Source organism: Sitophilus oryzae, unplaced genomic scaffold, assembly GCF_002938485.1.
Source record: "Sitophilus oryzae breed Bouriz unplaced genomic scaffold, Soryzae_2.0 scaffold_1111_pilon_pilon, whole genome shotgun sequence".
In the NCBI taxonomy this organism is placed as follows: domain Eukaryota; kingdom Metazoa; phylum Arthropoda; class Insecta; order Coleoptera; family Curculionidae; genus Sitophilus; species Sitophilus oryzae.
The window spans coordinates 489,881-510,975 of NW_022145740.1; the positions used below are offsets into that span (position 1 = coordinate 489,881).

Consider the following 21,095-nt stretch of genomic DNA (forward strand, 5'->3'; position numbering starts at 1 on the left):
TGAATTAGTGTTTTGCTTGCTGTTCTAATACCGAAAGTTCCAAACCTTAATACAAATACACAACTTTAATAATAGTTATAGAATTATTTGATTTTAACTTAAGATGTGTATTAGGGTGGATCAAAAAAACTGTTTTTTTTTCACTTTCTATTCTGAAAAAAAGGTTGGTAGACACCTCAAAAAAATTCTATCCAAGTATGAGCTCTTAATTTTAATAGGAAGGTCCTTCGCCTTTCAGTTTTCTATTTTTTCCTATTATTAGAAAGAAAAATTCATATCTCGGTATCTACTCTTTGGAAAAAATATCTCAGACATGCATTTGTAGGAAATTGAATTCTCTACAAAAAAGATATTTTACAATTTTTTGTAAACCTCACGGTTCGAAAGTTTTTAAAGGTTGAAGAATTTCTTTTTTTTTCTTATGAATTTTATAAGTCGTTAACAAAAAATCATTATGATACACCCAACTTACGGTTTTGTAAGAAATTCACTGCTCTACAAAAATGGTTTAAACATGGTATGATTAGTCGATTAAATTAACCGTTTAAAAGATATTCATCGTCAAACTTCAATGCACAATAATATTAACAGTTTTTGATTAATAATTCGAACAATTCCAATTTCTACCACCTCTCCTGTATTTCCTTTATACAAACGATCTCTGCGAACTAGCATTAAATGGCATCATACATAGATATGCCGACGATACATGTTTAGTATATACAGGAACAGCTCAGAACATTCTTGAAACAAACATCAAATATCAACAAACGTCCTACAAAAAGTGCAAGCATGGTGCTACAACAATCTCCTAACCATAAACGAGCTAAAAACAGAATATATTATATTTAAAACCACAAAATAAAAATTAAATTTACAAATAAAACTACAAAACCATATTCTACGAGAAACATCAACAATCAACTATTTAGGGTTAAAAATACAAAATAATTTGAAATGGGATGCTCATGTAGTAAAGCTGAAAAATGAAAATACAGGGTTGTTCACCACATACGACACGGAGTATTGTAGCTAAACGATGAGATTTTTACAAATTTGTCTTGGGTTCGATGAAGGACTATTAGAGGTACAATTTAAAAATAATTTTACAAGATACAGAGTGTCCCAAATAAGTAAAAAATATCAAAGTTGTATTTTTTTAAATGGAACACCCGGTATATTATTGCATTTTTAGTTTCTACGATTAAAATAAAGGTAAATTTGATTAAGGTTTATATACCTTACTGTTTTTGAAATATTTTCAATTTTGTGAAATTGCAGTAAAAATGTTAAGGCTTCATTCCTCCAAGGGTACCAAAGTTTTTAATACTAAATATTTACTGAAGTTTATTTATTGATCAGTTATTGTGTTGCAATAATAAAAATAATACAGAGTGTCTAAAAATTTATTTTAAGTAATTATTAGCTTCAAACGGCAATAACTTGTTTAATTTAAATGGAACACCCTGTATATTTTACGAGAATCAGATGCACAATTTAATTGTCTATCAAATTATATTATACCATTTTTTACCTATCTCTTTAAGTTTCCGTAGAAAATGCATTTTCTTGTAATTTAGATTTTATTCTATAAATTATTTAAAATAAATTTTTAGACACTCTGTATAAGGTAGTATTATTTTTATTATTGCAACACAATAACTGATCAATAAATAAACTTCAGTAAATATTTAGTATTAAAAACTTTGATACGCTTGGAGAAATGAAGCCTTAAAATTTTTACTGCAATTTCACAAAATTGAAAATATTTCAAAAACGGTGAGGTTTAAGTGTAATAAACCTTAATCAAATTTACCTTTATTTTAATCGTAGAAACTAAAAATGTAATAATATACAGGGTGTTCCATTTAAAAAAATACAACTTTGATATTTTTTACTTATTTGGGACACTCTGTATCTTGTAAATTATTTTTAAATTGTACCTCTAATAGTCCTTCATCGAACCCAAAACTTGAAATTTGTAAAAATATAATCGTTTAGCTACAATACTCCGTGTCGTCGGACAATTGCCCTGTATTCGGACAATTGCAGCTTTAATAAAAATTCAAAAATTGATACCAAATAACATGAGAAAACCTTTATATCACGCACTGTTTACCTCAAGGATGAACTATTCAATAAATATATGGAGTAATACGACCGAAAAGAATTTAAACGCACTGCAACGTCAACAAAAAAAATTAAAATTAAATATATATATATATATATATATATATATATATATATATATATATATATATATATATATATATATATATATATATATATATATATATATATTACACAAAAGAACACCAACACACATATTATTTGATACAATACAAGAACTAGATATAAAACAATTAATACTTTTTAATAGCTTGCTACTGCTATATAAAATAAAAAACAATACTAAAAAAACGAATATTAAATTAAATACAAACAAAGAAGTTCACAATTACCAAGCAAGGAGAAAATCACATATTAGAAACCATAAAGTAAAAATAAGACATTAACACAGAGACTAACAACAAAAACAATTCAAACATTCAATAGTTTTAGAGGAGGTAAAAAAATTGAAATTTATACAATTCAAAAAGAGTATTAAATGGTTAATATTAAATAGAAACCATACACTAAATCCAGATATCGACGACAAAAATAATTAAGAAAAGAATGCCTTCGATACCATCTGGCCAGGATCTGGTACCAACAGGTAGCTGATGCTGCGGCAGATAAAAAAGGACGACACCAAGATCTTCTATGATATGTATATTTTATATATGCTGTACATTATTTATGTGTTGTATATATGTTTTATATGAGAGAATAAATAAATTGATTAAAAAAATATATTTTATGAGTTTCATGACTTTTTTTAACTAGTTTCTATTGTGATCCTGTGACTTATATTGTTATTGTTATTTAATCAATTCGTTAAGTATTTTATCGTGAGTTTAAATTAATGGACCTCGGAATCCGTAACAATATTATAAGAATAATAAATTTCAAATACATTTTCGAACAGAAAACTTTCATAGTAGTTACTTTCACTAAAGTATAAACTTAAATTTGTAAAAATGTTCCCGAAACTCATAAAATAAATTGGAGTTTTCGAATTATTAATCAAAATCTGTTAAAATTATTGTGCATTGAAGATTGACGATGAATATCTTTTAAACGGTTAATTTAATCGACTAATCATAAGAAACCATTTTTATTGAGCAGTGAATTTCCTACAAAAATGTGAGTTGCGAGTATCATAATGATTTTTTTTGTTAACGAGTTATAAAATTGATAAGAAGAAAGATCCGCCTTAAAATACTAATTAATAATTTCAAGCTTTAATAACTTGTGAACGGTAAAGTTTACAAAAAAATTGTAAGAGATCTTATTTGTACAAAATTCAATTTCCTACAAACATATGAGGCGAGATTTTTTTTTCCAAATAGTATATACCGGAGATATGAATTTTTCTTTCTAATAATAAGGAAAAAATAGAAAACTGAAAGGCGGCGGACCTTTGTATTAAAATTAAGAGCTTATACTTGGATATAATTTTTTTGAGGTGTCTACCAACCTTTTTTTCAGAGTATAGAGTGAAAAAAATACTCGACTTTTTTCACCCACTCTAATGTTTATGTTAAAAAATATGTTTATTTAAATATCTATTATTTTAATACAGACCTGGAAAGGCACCCATAATCCGATAAACAACCCAGTAGTGATGGCAAGGGCTAATCCGTATCTGGGATGTCCAACCGTTCCGGTATAGTGTTGCGGATGCCTGTGCAACGATTGTTGTTGCTCAGAACGGATAGCTCTTGCGTGTCCCCTGGCTACGAAGTAGATGTAACCGTAACATACTAGAAGGATTAGGGAACTTGGACCATAAACTGCGCAGAACATGAACAGCTGCACCGGCTTGTCTACCATTTCTCCAAAAGAGCAGTCAGGTGTAATACTGAAAGGAAAAATTAAATTTAGATTATGTTTGGTTGGGCATTTAACACTGTAACTTTAGTATTTTAATAAAACACGCTTTTAGAGATGTTTCGTGCTTAATAAAAGTAATTTTATTTCTACGTATGTTTCGGCTTTTTAGGCCTTTTTCAAGAGTTTCCTAAAACTAATCGTCTCACTAGACTGTAACGATATACCAACCTGGACACTTCCTCGTTATCTGTATTTTAATGCATACGACAGAGGTAAATATTAATTACCGGTTGACAGACAGAGAGACAAAATAAAAAGCGGCATGCAGTGTTGCCGGTAACTATTTTAAAAATTTTCATGTATACTGCTGAAATGAAAATAATATATATTTAACCTAAATATAAGTAATCTATTAGAGCTGTAGTAAAATGAGTAACTAATTGTGAAAAATAAAGTTCAATGCAACATTTCCCGTAAACACCTACTTGTGCGGTTTGAAATTTTGATACAAAATTCGGCACAGAAGAAATATATCAACACAACTTTTACCTCTTTTTAATACATTTGATTTTTCATTAAGCTGTTTAAATCACTGTCTTACATATTAAAATCTAGACTACGCAGTTTCAATGACCAGACCGGTATATTTGCTATGGGGGTGGATTTAAGGATAGTTTACAACAGGGTTAATAAAAAGAATTAGAAATCCTTGGTGTATAAGGCATCACTATACAGGGTGGTCCGAACTGTATTCGGATAACTTCGGCTATTAATGTATGCCGAGTTTTTATCCTAAAATGCCGAGTTTCAGAGATACAGGGTGTAAAAGTTTCATTTGTATTTCGATTTTTTCCAAATAATTTCTGAAGTAACATTAATATTTGGATGAAAATTGGTGTCTAGGATTTTTTTACATGAGAAATTTGATTTTGATGTCAGTATGATCCCTACTGGTAGAGGGCGCCACCTACATGTGTTTTAACTGTTTTGAAAAGTAATAACTTTTTGTCCGTACGTGTATAAAACTACCGAGGGAAAAAATTTACATCTCTGTGACTTTTTACGCAAAAAATATATCTTTGTAAAAATCGCTACGAGCAACCGTTCTTAAGCTATTTAGAATGGAAATAGTCAATACATGTCATTATTGACGAAAAATAAACACGTTGAGTAAATAGTTATTTCACTGAAATAATAAATTTGGAAAATTTTTATTTTTTTAAATTATTCATAAATTTTTCTGCAAAAAAATGATGATAAAACAGTTTCTGTTTAATTTTTGGCACAAAAACTTTCAAATTTTTGATCTCAGTCTAATAACTATTTAGTCATCATATTTAATTTATGTCAGTGATGACAGGTATTGATAATTTCGATTCCAAATATCTCGAAAACCAATAATTGTAGCGATTTTTACCAAGAGACATTTTTTACGTAAAAAATGTCGTTTGGTTTTTACATAAAAAATGTCGTAAATGTATATTTATTTTCTCAGTAGTTTTATACAGGTACGGAAGAAAAGTTATTACGCTTCACACAAATTAACAAATATGTAGGTGGCGCCCTCTACTAGTAGGAGTCATATTAACAGCAAAATCAAATTTCTCATGTCAAAAAACTCCCATACACCAATTTTCATCCAAATATTGACGTTTGAAAATTATTTGGAAAAAATCGAAATAAAAATGAAACTTCTACACCCTGTATCTCTGAAAGTAAGCAGTTTAGGACATACATTTATACGAACTTTTTTACTTATTTTTATCTGCAGAATATGCTGCCGAAGTTTCCGGAATACAGTTCGGACCACCCTGTACACACTGGACTTATATTTGACCTTAGTTTTGTCTTTGTTATTTAAAAAACATTTCATCTAAATTTCTTTTATTATAATATGTATTTACATTAATCTCTCTCTCTCTCTGTCTTTATTCCTACAAAAAGAATGTAGTGGTCAGGTGATGTGTGAGGTTTGTCTCCATAATTCCCTGTCTTGTGCTTCATGTACAAGCGTGTGCAGTGGCTTGTGGGTGATTTTTGATAGCTGGTCTATCCATCGGGAGGGCGAGCGGCCTCTTGGTCTTCTTCCCGGAACCTTGCCCCGTAGAATGAGTTTTTCCATACAGTCAGTATCCCTCCTCATAACGTGACCGAAATATTTAAGTATACGTGACTGTATAGAAGTTGAGAGGCGTTCTGTGATGTTCAGTTCTTGGATTATGGATTCATTGGTTCGCCGGGCAGTCCAGGGAATTCTGAGCATTCGTCGCCAACAGTACATCTCAGTTGCGTCAATTTTTTTCATTTCTGACTGTCTCATCGTCCAGGACTCGGAGCCATACATTAATATAGGAAATATTAGGCAGTGAACAAGCCTTTTTTTTAAGTGTTTAGATATGTTTTTGTCTCGCAATATCTTTCAGAGTTTTCGCACTGCCACTCTTGTCATTTCACATCTTCTTCTTATTTCCCCTTCTAACGATCCCGTGTTGTTTACAAGTGACCCAAGATATATATATTGACTTACAACCTCAAAACGACCAATGCTGACTACATCAGGTTTGTTGTTGTTTTGCCTGTCGAGAACCATAATTTTTGTTTTAGAGGGATTAATTTCAAGTCCAAGTTTCTCGCTTTCGTCTTCAACCAATTTTAGAAGCTGCAGTAACTCTTCTTCGTTTCCCGCTAGAAGGACCGTATCGTCTGGAAATCTGAGGTTGGTAATTTTGTGACCATTAATTGTTATCCCCCCTTGCCAATGTTCCAATGCCCTTATCATGATATATTCAGTATATATATATTGAATAACTGAGGAGATAGTATGCACCCCTGCCTAACACCACAGGTAGGCTGGAAGTCTTCCGAAGTAACGCCATTGATGGTAATTCTACTTTTGGTATTTACATAGAGATTCTGGATCAATGAAATCAAATGAAGAGGCACGCCCATTTCTTTAAGAACCATCCATAGTTTTGACCATTTGACTTTGTCAAAAGCTTTTCGATAGTCTATGAAAGAAATATAGAGCGGATTGTTAAATTCTCGGGCCTTTTCGATAATCTGACGGATATTCAAAATTTGTTCACGTCGACCTCTTGTGAATCCTGCTTGCTCTGGAGGGATTTGTGGTTGAATATACGGTTTTAACCTTTCGTTAATGATATGAAGAAGAAACTTACTGGCATGTTAAATTAGCACAATGGTACGAAAGTTGTCGCATTTGGCTGGAGATCTCTTTTTGTGGATGATTATTATGGAACAATCGGTCCAATCTGATGGCCATTGGTGAGTATGCCATATCATATTACATAACTTGTGCAAGATGTCCACACCAAAATCTCCCGACGCTTGGAGCATTTCGGCCGTGATGTGATCTGGTCCCGGGGCTTTATGATGTTTTAGGTTTTTTATTGCTGCTTCAATTTCCGATCTCAGTATGTCTGGTTCTTCATTAATTATATTACTGTGGAAAGAGCAACTAGGCTGAAGATCTTTTTCTTTATACAGTGTTCCGCAGTATGTTCGCCATCGTTTCACTATTTTGTTAATTTCGGTTTTAAGTTGTCCTCGATCGTCTTCTATTGCCTGTGCTTTTGGCTTGAATTCTCTTGTGAGGTACTTTATCTTTTTAAAGCGTGAGATTCTATTTCCTGGCATATTTTTTCATAGTAGTTGTTCTTGTCGATGGTGCAACTGTGTTTGATCTCTGTATTTATTTTTCTATATTTATCTTTTCCATCTTGTGTTTTTATACCACTTTGCACTAATGTTCGTCTTTGTTCAATTTTTAGCAATGTGCTGTCAGAAATCCAATGTTTGTTTTTTTGTCTTTTGTTTAGTTGTCGAGAAGTGGCATTACTCAGACAATTTTTAAAGTCTATCCAAATCTGTTGGGGTTGGGTGTTCTCATTAATGTTCCACGATGTTTTCAGTAGTTCTTGTTGGAAATGTGTTACGTCGGGGATCTCCATCTGATTTGGTCTTTGTTTTCTTACAACATTTTTTAACTTTATACGAATCTTTGCTGCCAGTAACTTGTGATCCGAGCCGCATATTGCTCCGGGGTAAGTCCGTACTGTCCTGAACGAGGTTCTCCAGCTCGAGTTAGAGAGAATATAATCTATCTGGTTGCGTACTCTGTCTCCTGGACTATTCCATGTGTAGAGCCTTCGGATATGATGTTGAAATGTTGTGTTCATTATAGTTAGATTGTTTTCGATTGCAAAGTCAAGTAAGCGTTCACCCCGTTCATTTTTTACACCGATACGATATTTACCAACAATAGTTTTAATATGTTCGTTATCAGTTGTATCTCCAATTTTAGCATTGAAGTCGCCGGTTACTATAGTTAGCTCTTTGTTCGGAATGTTTTGGAGAGAACTTCTTAGGTCATGGTAGAAATGGTCGATGTCGACATCGCCCGAAGCAGCAGTCGGAGCATACACCTGAACAATATTTATTGGGTTTGGCCTGGCGTTTAATTTTAAGGCCATGATTCTGTCGCTTATAGCTTTAAAGTCCAAAACATATTTCTGTACATATTTTATTGAGAGAGTTAAACTAAATAAAACTATTCATGTAAATAAAAGAAATTTAGTAAAAAACCACAGCTATACAAAAATCTCTTTTTTTAAATAATCACTGATATTTTTTTATATCAAAATATTTACGAAAGAAACTACCACCACATTAATATCAATAAAACACACGAGTGGTTCTAAAAGTCACGTAAACACACGCTTGATAAACAACCCCGGCAACAAGAATATAATTACAAAAACCAACAACCACATGCCGTCCGCGTATGCTAATAGACAACAAAATTAGCGTTCTATTTGCAGATTCTCCAGACCAGAGACTCCTCATTCTCTCTATTGAATCTAAATATAACGTGGGTTACACATTAATAATATAAGTTTAGGTTCAACATCACTTCCCACTATACATATCAATTTGGTAACAAAATTTTGTTAAACAATTAGTTCTGTTTATTTCACATTAAATAAAGTAGAAAATATTGTTGTCCACCACATTCAAAGTAACATTTAACTACTCATTTTATAGTTATTAATTCATATTTTACTTCAACCCTCACCAAATTGATAATTTCCATTTTTATAACATTATATAAACATCTTGGGATTTAATTAACTTTGTTTAACGCCGTTGGCCGGTAAATACATCTACTTCCGGACAGTTTAATTGCGTCCGGGTTAAACTTTCAGCGATTCGCTGAAATTTAAAGCTACTAGTCTGAATTGCTTCGGTTTCTGGATTCGTTCGAGAAAATAAAGCACTCCTAACTTCTGGTTTCGCCTTGTTAATTGAGCGAAATTTTAATTTTGCAGTAGCAACTTGCAACCTGTTGGCTGGGGTAGTTAGAAATGCAATTGGATATTAAGAGTCCATTACGCTGTACTGTTCGGGTCGCTGTCAGGGGTCGGGTAAACAGGGCCGAAGGAAGTAATATATTATATCTCAAAAATCTGTCCAAGACTTAGCCCGATCCTGTGTTAAGCCACACTCAAAATTCCAAACTCACGTGCTTTGATTAAGGCTTGATTAAGGTTTGCAGAGCTTCAGCATTTGTCATAAAATAGCGAGCAATTTGTTACAAAACCATATAAATTATATATTACTGTAATCACAAAACTTCAATCTATTTTCTTCCGTGTTATAACGGAATTTTAAATAATGTCTTTATTTTCGAGAAAACTTAGTCCAAACATAACGAATATTTTGTTGATGTTTGGCTTTCAAAATCTTAAAATTAAAGAAGTTGTCTAAAAATGCGCTACAATACGGATATAGTACCGTATGATCGCTGTCATTTTATATGTAAATTTATATGGGAAATGTTATTGATGTTCATTTCATAGCCATCGCTGACGCCGTTTTTTTCTCGATCATACGGTATAATCCTTTATCTTTAATTTCCTTCTTGATTTGTGTAAAAATACCTACTACTACTACTACTGCCATTACTCGCTGACGAGTATTTGACACGCATCAAAAGATAGTTACGCAAAGCGTTTCTTGTCATGAGCTTTTCTGTGACTGAAAAGCCCGATACGTGATGTTATCTCTCTTCCGCACTCTGGACATTCAAAAATCTCATTACTTTGTTACCTCTTTACTTTTTGGTTGTACCACCCACTTTTTGGTAAAAATATCGCCAGTTTTACATAAAACGTTAAATGCCGAACGCTTATTTTGCTACTTTTTCGGACTAGTGAAATGAACTCTTAAGGAGGATATTTTTTTTATAAACTATATACAGAGTGGCCCATTAGTGCGAGGAAGTCCAATATCGTCGTCGTTGTCGAAGATATGGAAAAAGTTTTATACCGACGTGCATAGTTTATAGAAGGATATATCCTATAAATATTTTTTTCAGATAAAAAAAAATATACTTGGTATGTTTAGTATGACATATTGGATTCATTGCTTCATCGGATTGATTGACGCATTCAGTTGTTTTTGGTCACTTCCTATTCCAATTTTTTTACTTTATTAGATAGAAAATGGCACTCTGAATAGAATGACATATCATATATCAACTTTTGACATTTTCGCATATGGTTTATTTGAAATTGTAAAGTGCGGTTCATAACGACAATTTGACTCGAAATACCAAGTGTGTGGTGTCAAATTATTCCTAAAAAATGCTTTTTCGAAATATGCTAATGAGCGACCCTTGTTCCATTTGAAAAATTGAGATATAATTAAAAATTACGATTTGGGCATCTTTTAATCGGCCAGGACAAGACACGAAATACATTAGACAATCAAATCTATTTTTCCTTGATTAATAATTAGTGTTTTTAACACAGCCATGGTACTCTAGATTGAAACTTAAAATACTATTTTATTTTAAACGAAAATATCAAAACCTGACATATGATAATAATATGTCATTCTGTTCAGAGTGTCATTTTCTATCCAGTAAAGTAGAAATATACCGAGGGTGCAATTTAAAAATCAAAAGTTGTAGTGATTTCCGGTGAAACAGGAAGCGACCAAAAACAATTGAATTCGTCAATCCATTCTAATTTATGTCATACACTGACATACCAAATCAATTATTATCATTCTTAACTTATTGTCAACGTACCAAATCAATGAATCTTTTTTATTATTTATATCTGAAAAAATAAATAGGTTATAGGGGGTGAGCCACTTTTGAGACACACCCGGTATATCGGAAAATTGTTTCTTTTTGTATTAAAGAAAAAAAAATTCTTTAATACTTAGCTATATTTTCTAAAATTTACTTTATCTTACACAAGGATATTTTCATACAACATCAAAATACTACCATGGACTACTCCACTGCATTCTACGCAGAAAAGTGCGTTTAGAATGTTTAATTAATTTTTGCGTAGTTGCTGAAATAAACAAACTATGAAACATCTTCAAAAGTACAAAATTTGAGAATCCTCCTGTAGCTTCGAAATCGATCAAGATAGCCACGATCCGTTTAGGCTATTATGATTTTTTCAAAAAAAAGAACCCAAGACTGCAGTATTCAAAATTTGAATATTTCTCACGGTTTTCTAGATATCCTACATAAAAAACCAAAATGTCCCACCCTGTACAATAATAGTGAGTGCAATTTAAAAAACTTCACCATAATTTTTTTTTGGAACACCCTGTGTACAACAATATATTTTTGGGATTATAAACCCCCATTGTGTGGGTCCTTAATGCAATCCAATTACCACAAAGACTTTCCAGCACTGTCTATAAACGCATCCTTTGCTTCTTCGGTCACGTCAACAGAAGCGGGCATATGGAGAGACTTGTAGTGCAGGGAAGACCTGCAGGATCCCGTTGCCGAGGAAGATCGCCAACCAGGTGGGTGAATATGGTTGAAAAACTTATGAATACCAACCTGGAGGGTGCCGTTCGAAGAACTGAAAACAGAGAAAATTGGAGACGGACGGTGCGTGCGGCCGTCAGGTCCTTAGAGCCAGAACCAGAGCCACTGCACGTCGTACGCGACGTACGGACTTAGACGACGACGAAACCCCCATTATAAAATGCAACGTCTATACATATTGTTACGTTTTTCCTCGGTTCCGTGTGGATAGAAAGTCACAATTTATTCAACACTAATTAACAAAAACAATAACGATAAAAGACTTAAAAAACTATTTACAAACGATTTATAACTATTTATCTACAAAGAATTTATTTCGAATTTTAGCGCGTCAACTGTACTCGTCTATTTATGTCTGTCTTCCTCAGGCCCCAGCCATCGGATTTTATACCCACAGCTAAAGAGTTTCTCGAATAGTCCATAAATCATTAGGTGCATAGAGAAGGTTTCGAATGTTCTCGTATGTACTACTCTATTCCAGTGGAACTAGTTTTTTCTCGAACGTTCGAATGAATCATTACGGTGTCTATTCTTTAATGTGATGTTAAGGTCGTCTGAGGGCGGGACATATAGTTAAGTTAGGTCGAGTCCACACGGGTCCGCAACAATATAAAAAAAATTCATATCTTTTTAAACAATGACGATATTGAACATCCTCGCCCTGATGGACCACCCTGTAAGATTGTATTGTTGTTGCTCGTATTTCACTGGATATTACCACTAAAATAATATTTCAAAGTTTAGAATTGAGGTAACCTTTGAATTCTAATGATAAATAAAGAGTCGAATGTCTTGCTATATAGACTTTCTCTTTTTTAATGATGAGATATATTTATGAAAAATAATGGGAAATATTATCCATTTACCAAAAAATTCCTCTTTCTGCTGTATCGAAAGATTCCTTACTGTTTTATTGAATTTCTATTTATAAATAATGTATACAGGTTCTGTCTCTTTCAGTTAATAATATTTTTTATATTACAGAGGTGTAAAAAGAGCTACACAGTGATGGTTCCCTAATAAGTGCACATGTACACGTAAATTAATGCCTTTTCACAAGAAAAAATAATGTGCGCATTTAAAACCTAATAACTTATTAATTTTGTATTGCAAGGCTGCTTATACCAATGCAAAACAGTGTAAAGCTCCCTGTGCTCCTCAGTAATTTTATAAATTAAAGGAGTGTCTGCAAAACGGAAGCTGCACTACAAGTAATCAATCGACTGGCTTGTGAAGGATCTGGCCGCTAAAGGTGCCCTAAGAATAAGGGAATCCAATCTGTGGAACCAGACCACGGCCACCAATACAACGGCCACTCGGAGATATTGCCAGTGATAGGAAAAATCATGGCGAACTCGAGTCCACATCTGCTAGACCAGATAAGGGACTATACGCTCACCAAACATGATTTTGGAGAAAAAATAAAGATCCGCATCCCGACAAGAAAAGCATGGGAAAGCAACCGAGTAATGAACATTAAAGAGATAGCAGTCTACACAGATGCTTCTTAGAGGAACTAGACATCCAACGATCTTTAAAGCTATCGGATGGCTGTAATGTTCTACAAGCAGAGGTTTACGCCATAAAGGAAGCGGCCAATTGTATACAAGAGAAATAGGACATATAGACCAATAGGACATATCGTGATATACTCTGACAGCTTGGGCGCTTTAAGAAGCATCACCATGCAACCAGTGAGATCGAAAACTGTGATGGACTGCCGAGAAGCACTGTCATGGCTGCGTTGAGGCGGAGCTACTCTGTGCTGGGTGCCAGGCCAGAGCAATGTGGTGAGCAACCAAGACGCAGGCAGACTCGCCAAAGAGGGGGCCAGGAGAGAGGCCGTGGTAGATGACCCACCACTTGTGACATCAACAGACTGAAGGAAGCTATAGGCAAGAGACGTGGCAACACCGTGAAGACTGCGCTACAGTTCGAAGAATGTGGCCAGAGATAGACAGCAAAAATACAAAACAACTACTAGAGAACAAAAAGAACCTAGCACGCATAATTGTAGGTGTCATAACTGGAAACTGCCCTACTGCAGAGAATGCGAAGAGGAATAAGAAACCATAGAGCACCCTGCTATGCCACTGTCCGACAGTGGAATATCGACGCTTTGAAACTTTAGAGCAAGGTTTTTTGGAGGGACTAGAAGAAGCAGCAGAAGCCAACATCAGCGAAATTGGAAAATTTGCAAAGAGCTGGAAGTGCTTTAACGCAAAGAAAGAATGAGAGGAAGGTTTGGTACAATAATACAGGAATATTGCAATAATAATAATAATAATAATAATAAGAGAGAAAGTCAAAAAACACGTAGAAAAAATTATGAAAAATAAAAAAGAAACTTTAATTGAAACTCAAGACACAATTAAACAAAAGCTAGCTGTATATGCAACAAGACTACATAGATACAAAAAATCAAACCAAAAACGAAATGATAATAACCTATTCAACCAAAATGAAAAGCTTTTCTACAAGAAACTCACAACCAACAAAGAGACTCATATAATTGCACCCACAGAAAACGAGATTAAAATATTTTGGCAAAATATATGGTCGAACCCGGTAGATCATGATGAAGACGCTTCATGGATAAAGAATGAAGAGCATAGACATCTAAACACACCACAACAAGTCAACATCAATATTACTACAAAAGACGCACAACTGGAAAGCGCCAGGTGTCGACCAGATCCATAACTTCTGGTATAAACAATTTACAACCACACATGTGTACCTCGCAAAGCACATTAACGGAATTATAGAAAAACCAAACTTAACTCCAAAATTTTTGACCGAAGGACTAACCTATATTAAACCGAAAAATAATGAAACACAAAACCCCGCCAACTATAGACCTATCACTTGCTTACCAACATTAAAATTATTACAGCAGTCATATGTCAGAAGATAAATCAGCACTTATCACAGCATAATATACTTACAGAGGAACAAAAGGGATGTAGAGAACAGAGCCAAGGATGCAAGGAACAGTTAACCATTTATGCGGTAGTAATGGGCCAAGCTGTCAAGGAATGTAGAAATCTCCACGTAACTTATATCGACTACAAAAAAGCGTATGACTCCATCCCACATAGCTGGTTAAAAAAGGTTCTTCAAATCTATAAAATCCATCCAATGGTTCAAAATTTTCTAAGTCAAACAATGCAGTCATGGAGAACAAGCATCCATCTAACAACCTGTAATGCAAATATACAAACAGATACAATCCCAATCAAAAAAGGAATCTTCCAGGGCGATTCCCTAAGTGCACTGTGGTTTTGTATATGCCTTAACCCACTCTCCAATACTTTGAACGAAACAGCATATGGCTTTACATTAAATACGAAAAATCAGTAAGACATAAAATTAACCATCTCCTATACATGGACGACATAAAACTATATACAGCGACAAAAACAGAACACACCGAGCTACTTAAAATTCTAGAAAAATCCACAAACGACATAAAAATGGAATTTGGGATGAACAAATGTAAAACACTACACATAAACAGAGGTAAATGGCAAAACGAAGAGCAGGCATCTACATTAAACAATGAACACTTAGACAACATGCAACCCAACGAATATTACAAATACTTGGGAATTTTACAAAACAGAAAAGTTGACCATACCGCACTCAAAACCCAACTAAAAGAACAATACAGGAAAAGACTAAGTAAAATACTGAAAACCGAACTAAATTCAAAAAACACAGTTAGAGCGATTAACACCTACGCCATACCGCTGCTCACCTATTCATTTGGAATCATTAAATGGTCCAAAACAGATCTGGAAAATTTAAATATTCTGACAAGAACTCAGCTAACTAGATTCCGACAGCTGCATCCCAACTCTTGCAAGGAGAGGCTGACCATTGAAAGAAAAGAAGGAGGTAGGGGCCTGACAGATATTCACGAAATACACAACAAACAGATTAATTCACTAAGAAAATACTTTAAAGAAAAAAATACCTCATTACACCAAGCAGTAACTATAGCGGATGCTAACTACACACCATTAAATCTTAACGCAGAAAATATTCCTGTTTCAAATATACTCACATTAGAGGAAAAGAAAAACAAATGGTCCCAAAAGCAACTACATGGAAAACACTGTCATATTATGAACAACCCCGACATCGATAAAGAACTGTCATATTCATGGCTACAAAAAGGGCAACTGCAACCGGAAACGGAGGGATTCATTATAGCGATACAAGATCAAGTAATAGCAACGCGCAACTACAGGAAATACATAATAAAAGATAGGGCCCAACAAACGGATACCTGCAGGCGTTGCCACCTCCAAAGTGAAACAATAGAGCATATTACAAATGGTTGTAAAATACTCACTGGTACAGAATACACTCTAAGGCATGACTTTGTTGCGCGTATTATACATCAAGAAATAGCAAAAACATATAAATTTATACAAGAAGAACAGCCCTATTACAAATACACGCCGCAATCTGTCTTTGAAAACGACACTGTAAAACTCTACTGGGACAGAACGATCCATACTGACAAGACAGTAACATGCAATAGACCTGATATAACGTTAACACTAAAAAAAGAGAAAGTAACATATCTAATAGAAATCAGTGTTCCGAATGACAACAATATAACAAAGAAATATGAAGAAAAAATTAGCAAATACATTCCACTAACACAGGAAGTAGAACGAATATGGCAACAAAAAGAAGTTAAAATCCTACAATTTATTATATCTAGCACGGGCCTCACACACAGGAAATTTAAAGAAAACCTCGATATTTTAAATTTAAAAGGTCATATTCACACACTTGCTCAAAAAGCAGTAATCATTAAAACCACAAACATAACCCGCTCCTTCTTAAAACAATAGAAACAAAACAATAGAAACAAAACAATAGAAACTCTGACAGTACTTGGTAATGAACACCCGTCTGTCAGAATATATCACCAAGAGTGAGAAAAAAAAAATAAATAATAATAAAAGCTTTATGCAGCAACTAGAAAACAACTCAACAACCTTCTCAATATTACAGAAACATACAGTGAAGACATCCAAATGAAACTAGGAACAGATAAATGTAAAATAAACAGCATTATAAATGGAAAACACTCGATACAGGAAGAATACATCTACATCTACAAGACTCAAATATCATACAGAATATGGAAATGGATGAGACATACAAATACCTCGGATACCTACAAAAAATAAGATTAGAGCATGCCAACATAAAACACCAACTAAGAAGCAAATACAAAAACAGAATAAAACAAATACTCAAAACAGAACTGTCCGGTCGAAACAAAGTGAAAGCAATAAATACCTATGCAGCGTCCGTCCTGACGTATTCATTTGGCGTTATAAAATGGAGTGACACAGAATTAGAAGAACTAAACAGGTTAACAAGAACAACATGTAACAAGTACCGAATACACCATATACACGCGGCAACAGAAAGATTTACACTAAAAAGAAAAGAAGGAGGAAGGGGATTCATGGATCTAAAGAACATGAACTACAAGCAAATACACACACTCAGAGAATATTTCAGAGAGAAAGCAGTTACCAGCCCACTACACCGAAGCATTGTTAACCTAACAACATCAGGTACACCGTTACAATTCAACAATGAAGCATTCATACCAGTTGATGCAATTACAACAACAAACACTAAAATTGAAAAATGGAAATCCAAAGCCCTACATGGAAAACATGCAAACCAACTAACACAACCACACATTGAATAGCAGCATCCAATGCATAGCTTACTCATGGTAACCTGTTTGGAGAAACCGAGGGTTTCATAATAGCAATCCAGGACCAGATCATCGCCACACGTAATTACCAGAAATACATAATCAAAGACCCCAAAACACCTACAGACAAATGCAGACTATGTCACACACAAACCGAAACAATAGAACACATAACCGGGGGATGCCCTATACTTGCTTCCAGACAATATACCCAAAGACACGACGATGTTTGCAGAATAATCCATCAGGAAATAGCAAAGAAATATTCACTCATCTGCTACCATACACCATACTACAAATATCAAGCAGCTAACGTTCTAGAAAATAAGACAGCCAAGCTCTACTGGAACCGGGATATAATCACAGACAAAACCACACCACACAACAAACCAACATCACGCTCATCCACAAACCAACCAAAACGACATACTTAATAGAGATATCCATACCAAATTCACAAAATGTCAAGAAGAAACACACTGAAAAAATTGAAAAATATATACCTCTAGCAGAAGAAATAAGGCAGATGTGGCACCAGGACATTGTAAAAATTATACCAATAATAGTGTCATCAACAGGACTGATCCCAAGATCATTACATGATAGTCTGAAAGGCCTTGAACTTGCACCAAAACTTTATATACCCATTCAAAAAACAGTTATCCTCCACACATGTAATATTACACGACAAGTCTTAAATACACAGTAAAAAAGCGTTGACGCTTGACTTAAGTCCGCGACTACGTTAAATACCGGAAGCCCGAGATTCAAGAACATAATAACGTTTATTAAACATTTTTCTCTTGAAATTAAAACAGATACAAAATAGTACAGTACAATATAACATAATATGCTACTATATCTAATACACATTATCTAAGTACAATTTAACTAAGACTATATTTAAATTTTAGGAATCAAAATAAACGTTAAAAGAATTACCACAAAGCAATAGAATTACTTGTATGTGGAAAGGAATACAATTTAATTATGACAATATATAATGTTCACTGGCACTTATGAAAATTTATTTTGTATATTTTAAGTTAACTAGGTCATTAAATATATCTCTCCCTCGATCAACCATCCATTTGCATACCCCTTTTTTAAACCCGGAGTAACTTTTAACATCCTTTAGGAAGGTTGGTAAGATGTTATATAATCGAGGTACAAAAAACTTTGAAGATCTTTGTCCAACAGTTTTAGAGCATAAACTAGGATAAAACGCCTTATGTCTAGTTTCATATTCATGGTCAACATGTTCAATAGATATTTTCCCCTGATAAATGAATTTTAAAACATCTAGGCTGTATAGCTGACGTATATCCAGTAGATGTGCCTGCTTAAAGAGAACGTTTGAAGAGAAAGTTTTCTTTTTATTGTAAATAATTTTTATGAACCATTTTTGAACAGAATACAAGCTCTTTAAATGACATTAGCCGCACCACCCCACCCTAGAATTCCATATGTCAAATGAGATTGTACAAGGGATGAGTACAGGATTCTAAGCTGTTTGACGTCCAAAAAACTTTTCAAATAATTAAATTTCGGCAACAATCCTCGCAATTTTTTAGTTACATTATTAATATGAATATTCCATTTAAGATGTTTGTCGATTGTAACCCCTAAATATTTTATAAAATCACATTCCGGTATTACATTATTATTGGTTATTTGTAATCTGTCCCAATCTGGTTCATTATTTTTATAAATAGAGAAGGATATATATTTGGTTTTGTCATAGTTTAATGTTAATTTGTTTTTGATAAACCAGGTATTAATTGTCTGAAAGTCTTCCTCTGCTAATCTTTTCAAATTCGACCAAGAGTTAGATTTATAAAATATCGCTGTATCGTCTGCGTAGCTAAAAATTTCTGCTTTTGTATTAATTTAAGTAGATCATTAATATAAATAACAAATAATAACGGACCCAACACAGTGCCTTGTGGTACACCATGCTCAATCCTTCCTGGCTTGCTATTAATATCTCCCAAATTAACATATTGTGATCTGTTCTTAAGGTAACTTTTTAAAATACTAAGGCTGTTTCCTCGTATTCCATATCTCTCTAATTTGTCTAAAAGTATTTTGTGATTTACCGTATCAAGTGCTTTAGCGAGATCTACGAATATACAGAGGCTTCGATGTCCCGAGTCTAGAGCATCATAGATTGATGATGTCAATGCATGAACGGCATCCTGTGTTGATTTGCCTTCTAAAAAAACAAATTGATTTTTTGATATTATGTTAAATTTTAGAAAGAATTTTAACAAACGTTTTTTTATAACTGTTTCAAAAATTTTAGAAAAAACTGATAATATAGATATCGGTCTATATGGGTCCAAAGCCTGCGAGTGAGGGATCAAGCATGATCCCAAAACCCCAGCAACCTAACCTCACCTAGGGGTGGCTGAGATTTAAAACCTAAACCTAACCTAACCAAATAACACAGTGGCGCATAAATCTAAAATGTGCACATGTGAAAATGTGTAACAATGACTAAAAAGTGAAAAGTAACCATAGATAAGAGAATAAAAGTAACATAATCAAACATTACCCAAAAGCGCTTTGTTTTTATTTTTTGGAATATAATTTTCTTTATTTATTTCTTCGACGTCTTAAAAATTCAAAAAAGACCTCAAATGATGTTATAAATAAAAAGAACAGAAGGTAAAATAAAAAGGGTCCCATTTAGAGAGTAAAGACAGCGATATGTACTTAAAGCAGAAGTTCTCCTTGAGAAAACTATTAGTCCCACGAAAGAAAACACTTTTAAACCCAGCATTCGGATTTTTCGAACAACTTAAGCTTTCGAATAAGTACAATAAAGTTTATTTTGTCCTAGTTTTCCCGGATATTAAGTGAACAAAGTTTATAAAACCTTTAAAACAATGTCCAGTTACTGCTCTAATACTACGTCTTCTTTTACTATTGTAGTAAAATCGATAATCCCGTTATATTTGTGGTTATGAAGTTATTAAAATAGTTATTGAATTGTCGTTTATTTTCCAATCTGGTAGAAGAAGTTTGGTCTTTGTGTTCGAGTTTGTAAACTAAAGTTTAATAGCTATTTTATATTTTGCTGGATATTTGACTTTTAAGTACACTTGATGTATACCGGGTGTGTCTCAAAAGTGACTCACCCCTATAACTTTTTTGGTTTTTTCAGATAAAAAAAAACAAGCCTTGGTATGTTAGTATATGACATAAATTAGGATTGATTGACGTATACAATTGTTTTTGGTCACTTCCTGTTTCACCGGAAATTACTACAACTACTGATTTTTAAATGGCATCCTTGGTATATTCTTACTTTACTCGATAGAAAAATGCTAAAAAAGTTCTTTCATAGCACTAATTTTTAATAAGAAAGCCTTGGAAAAATAGATTTGATCGTTTAATGTTTTTTGTGCCTTATCCTGGCCGGCTAAAAGATGCCCAAATCGTATTTTTAATCATATCACAATGGAACAAGGGTAGCTCATTAGCATATTAGGAAAAGGCATTTTTTACGAATAA

The 21,095-nt window shown here is 33.5% G+C and overlaps 1 protein-coding gene across 2 annotated transcripts in view; it reads right to left on the bottom strand.

The window, feature by feature from the left end:
- Positions 1-21,095, bottom strand: part of LOC115881777 (adenosine receptor A2b-like) — a 169,596-nt gene that overhangs the window by 41,801 nt on the left and 106,700 nt on the right. For both annotated transcript variants that reach the window (XM_030899425.1, XM_030899433.1), the window contains exon 3: positions 3,688-3,964. In XM_030899425.1, the coding sequence (XP_030755285.1) occupies positions 3,688-3,964 (277 nt within the window). The remainder of the gene's footprint in view (positions 1-3,687; positions 3,965-21,095) is intronic.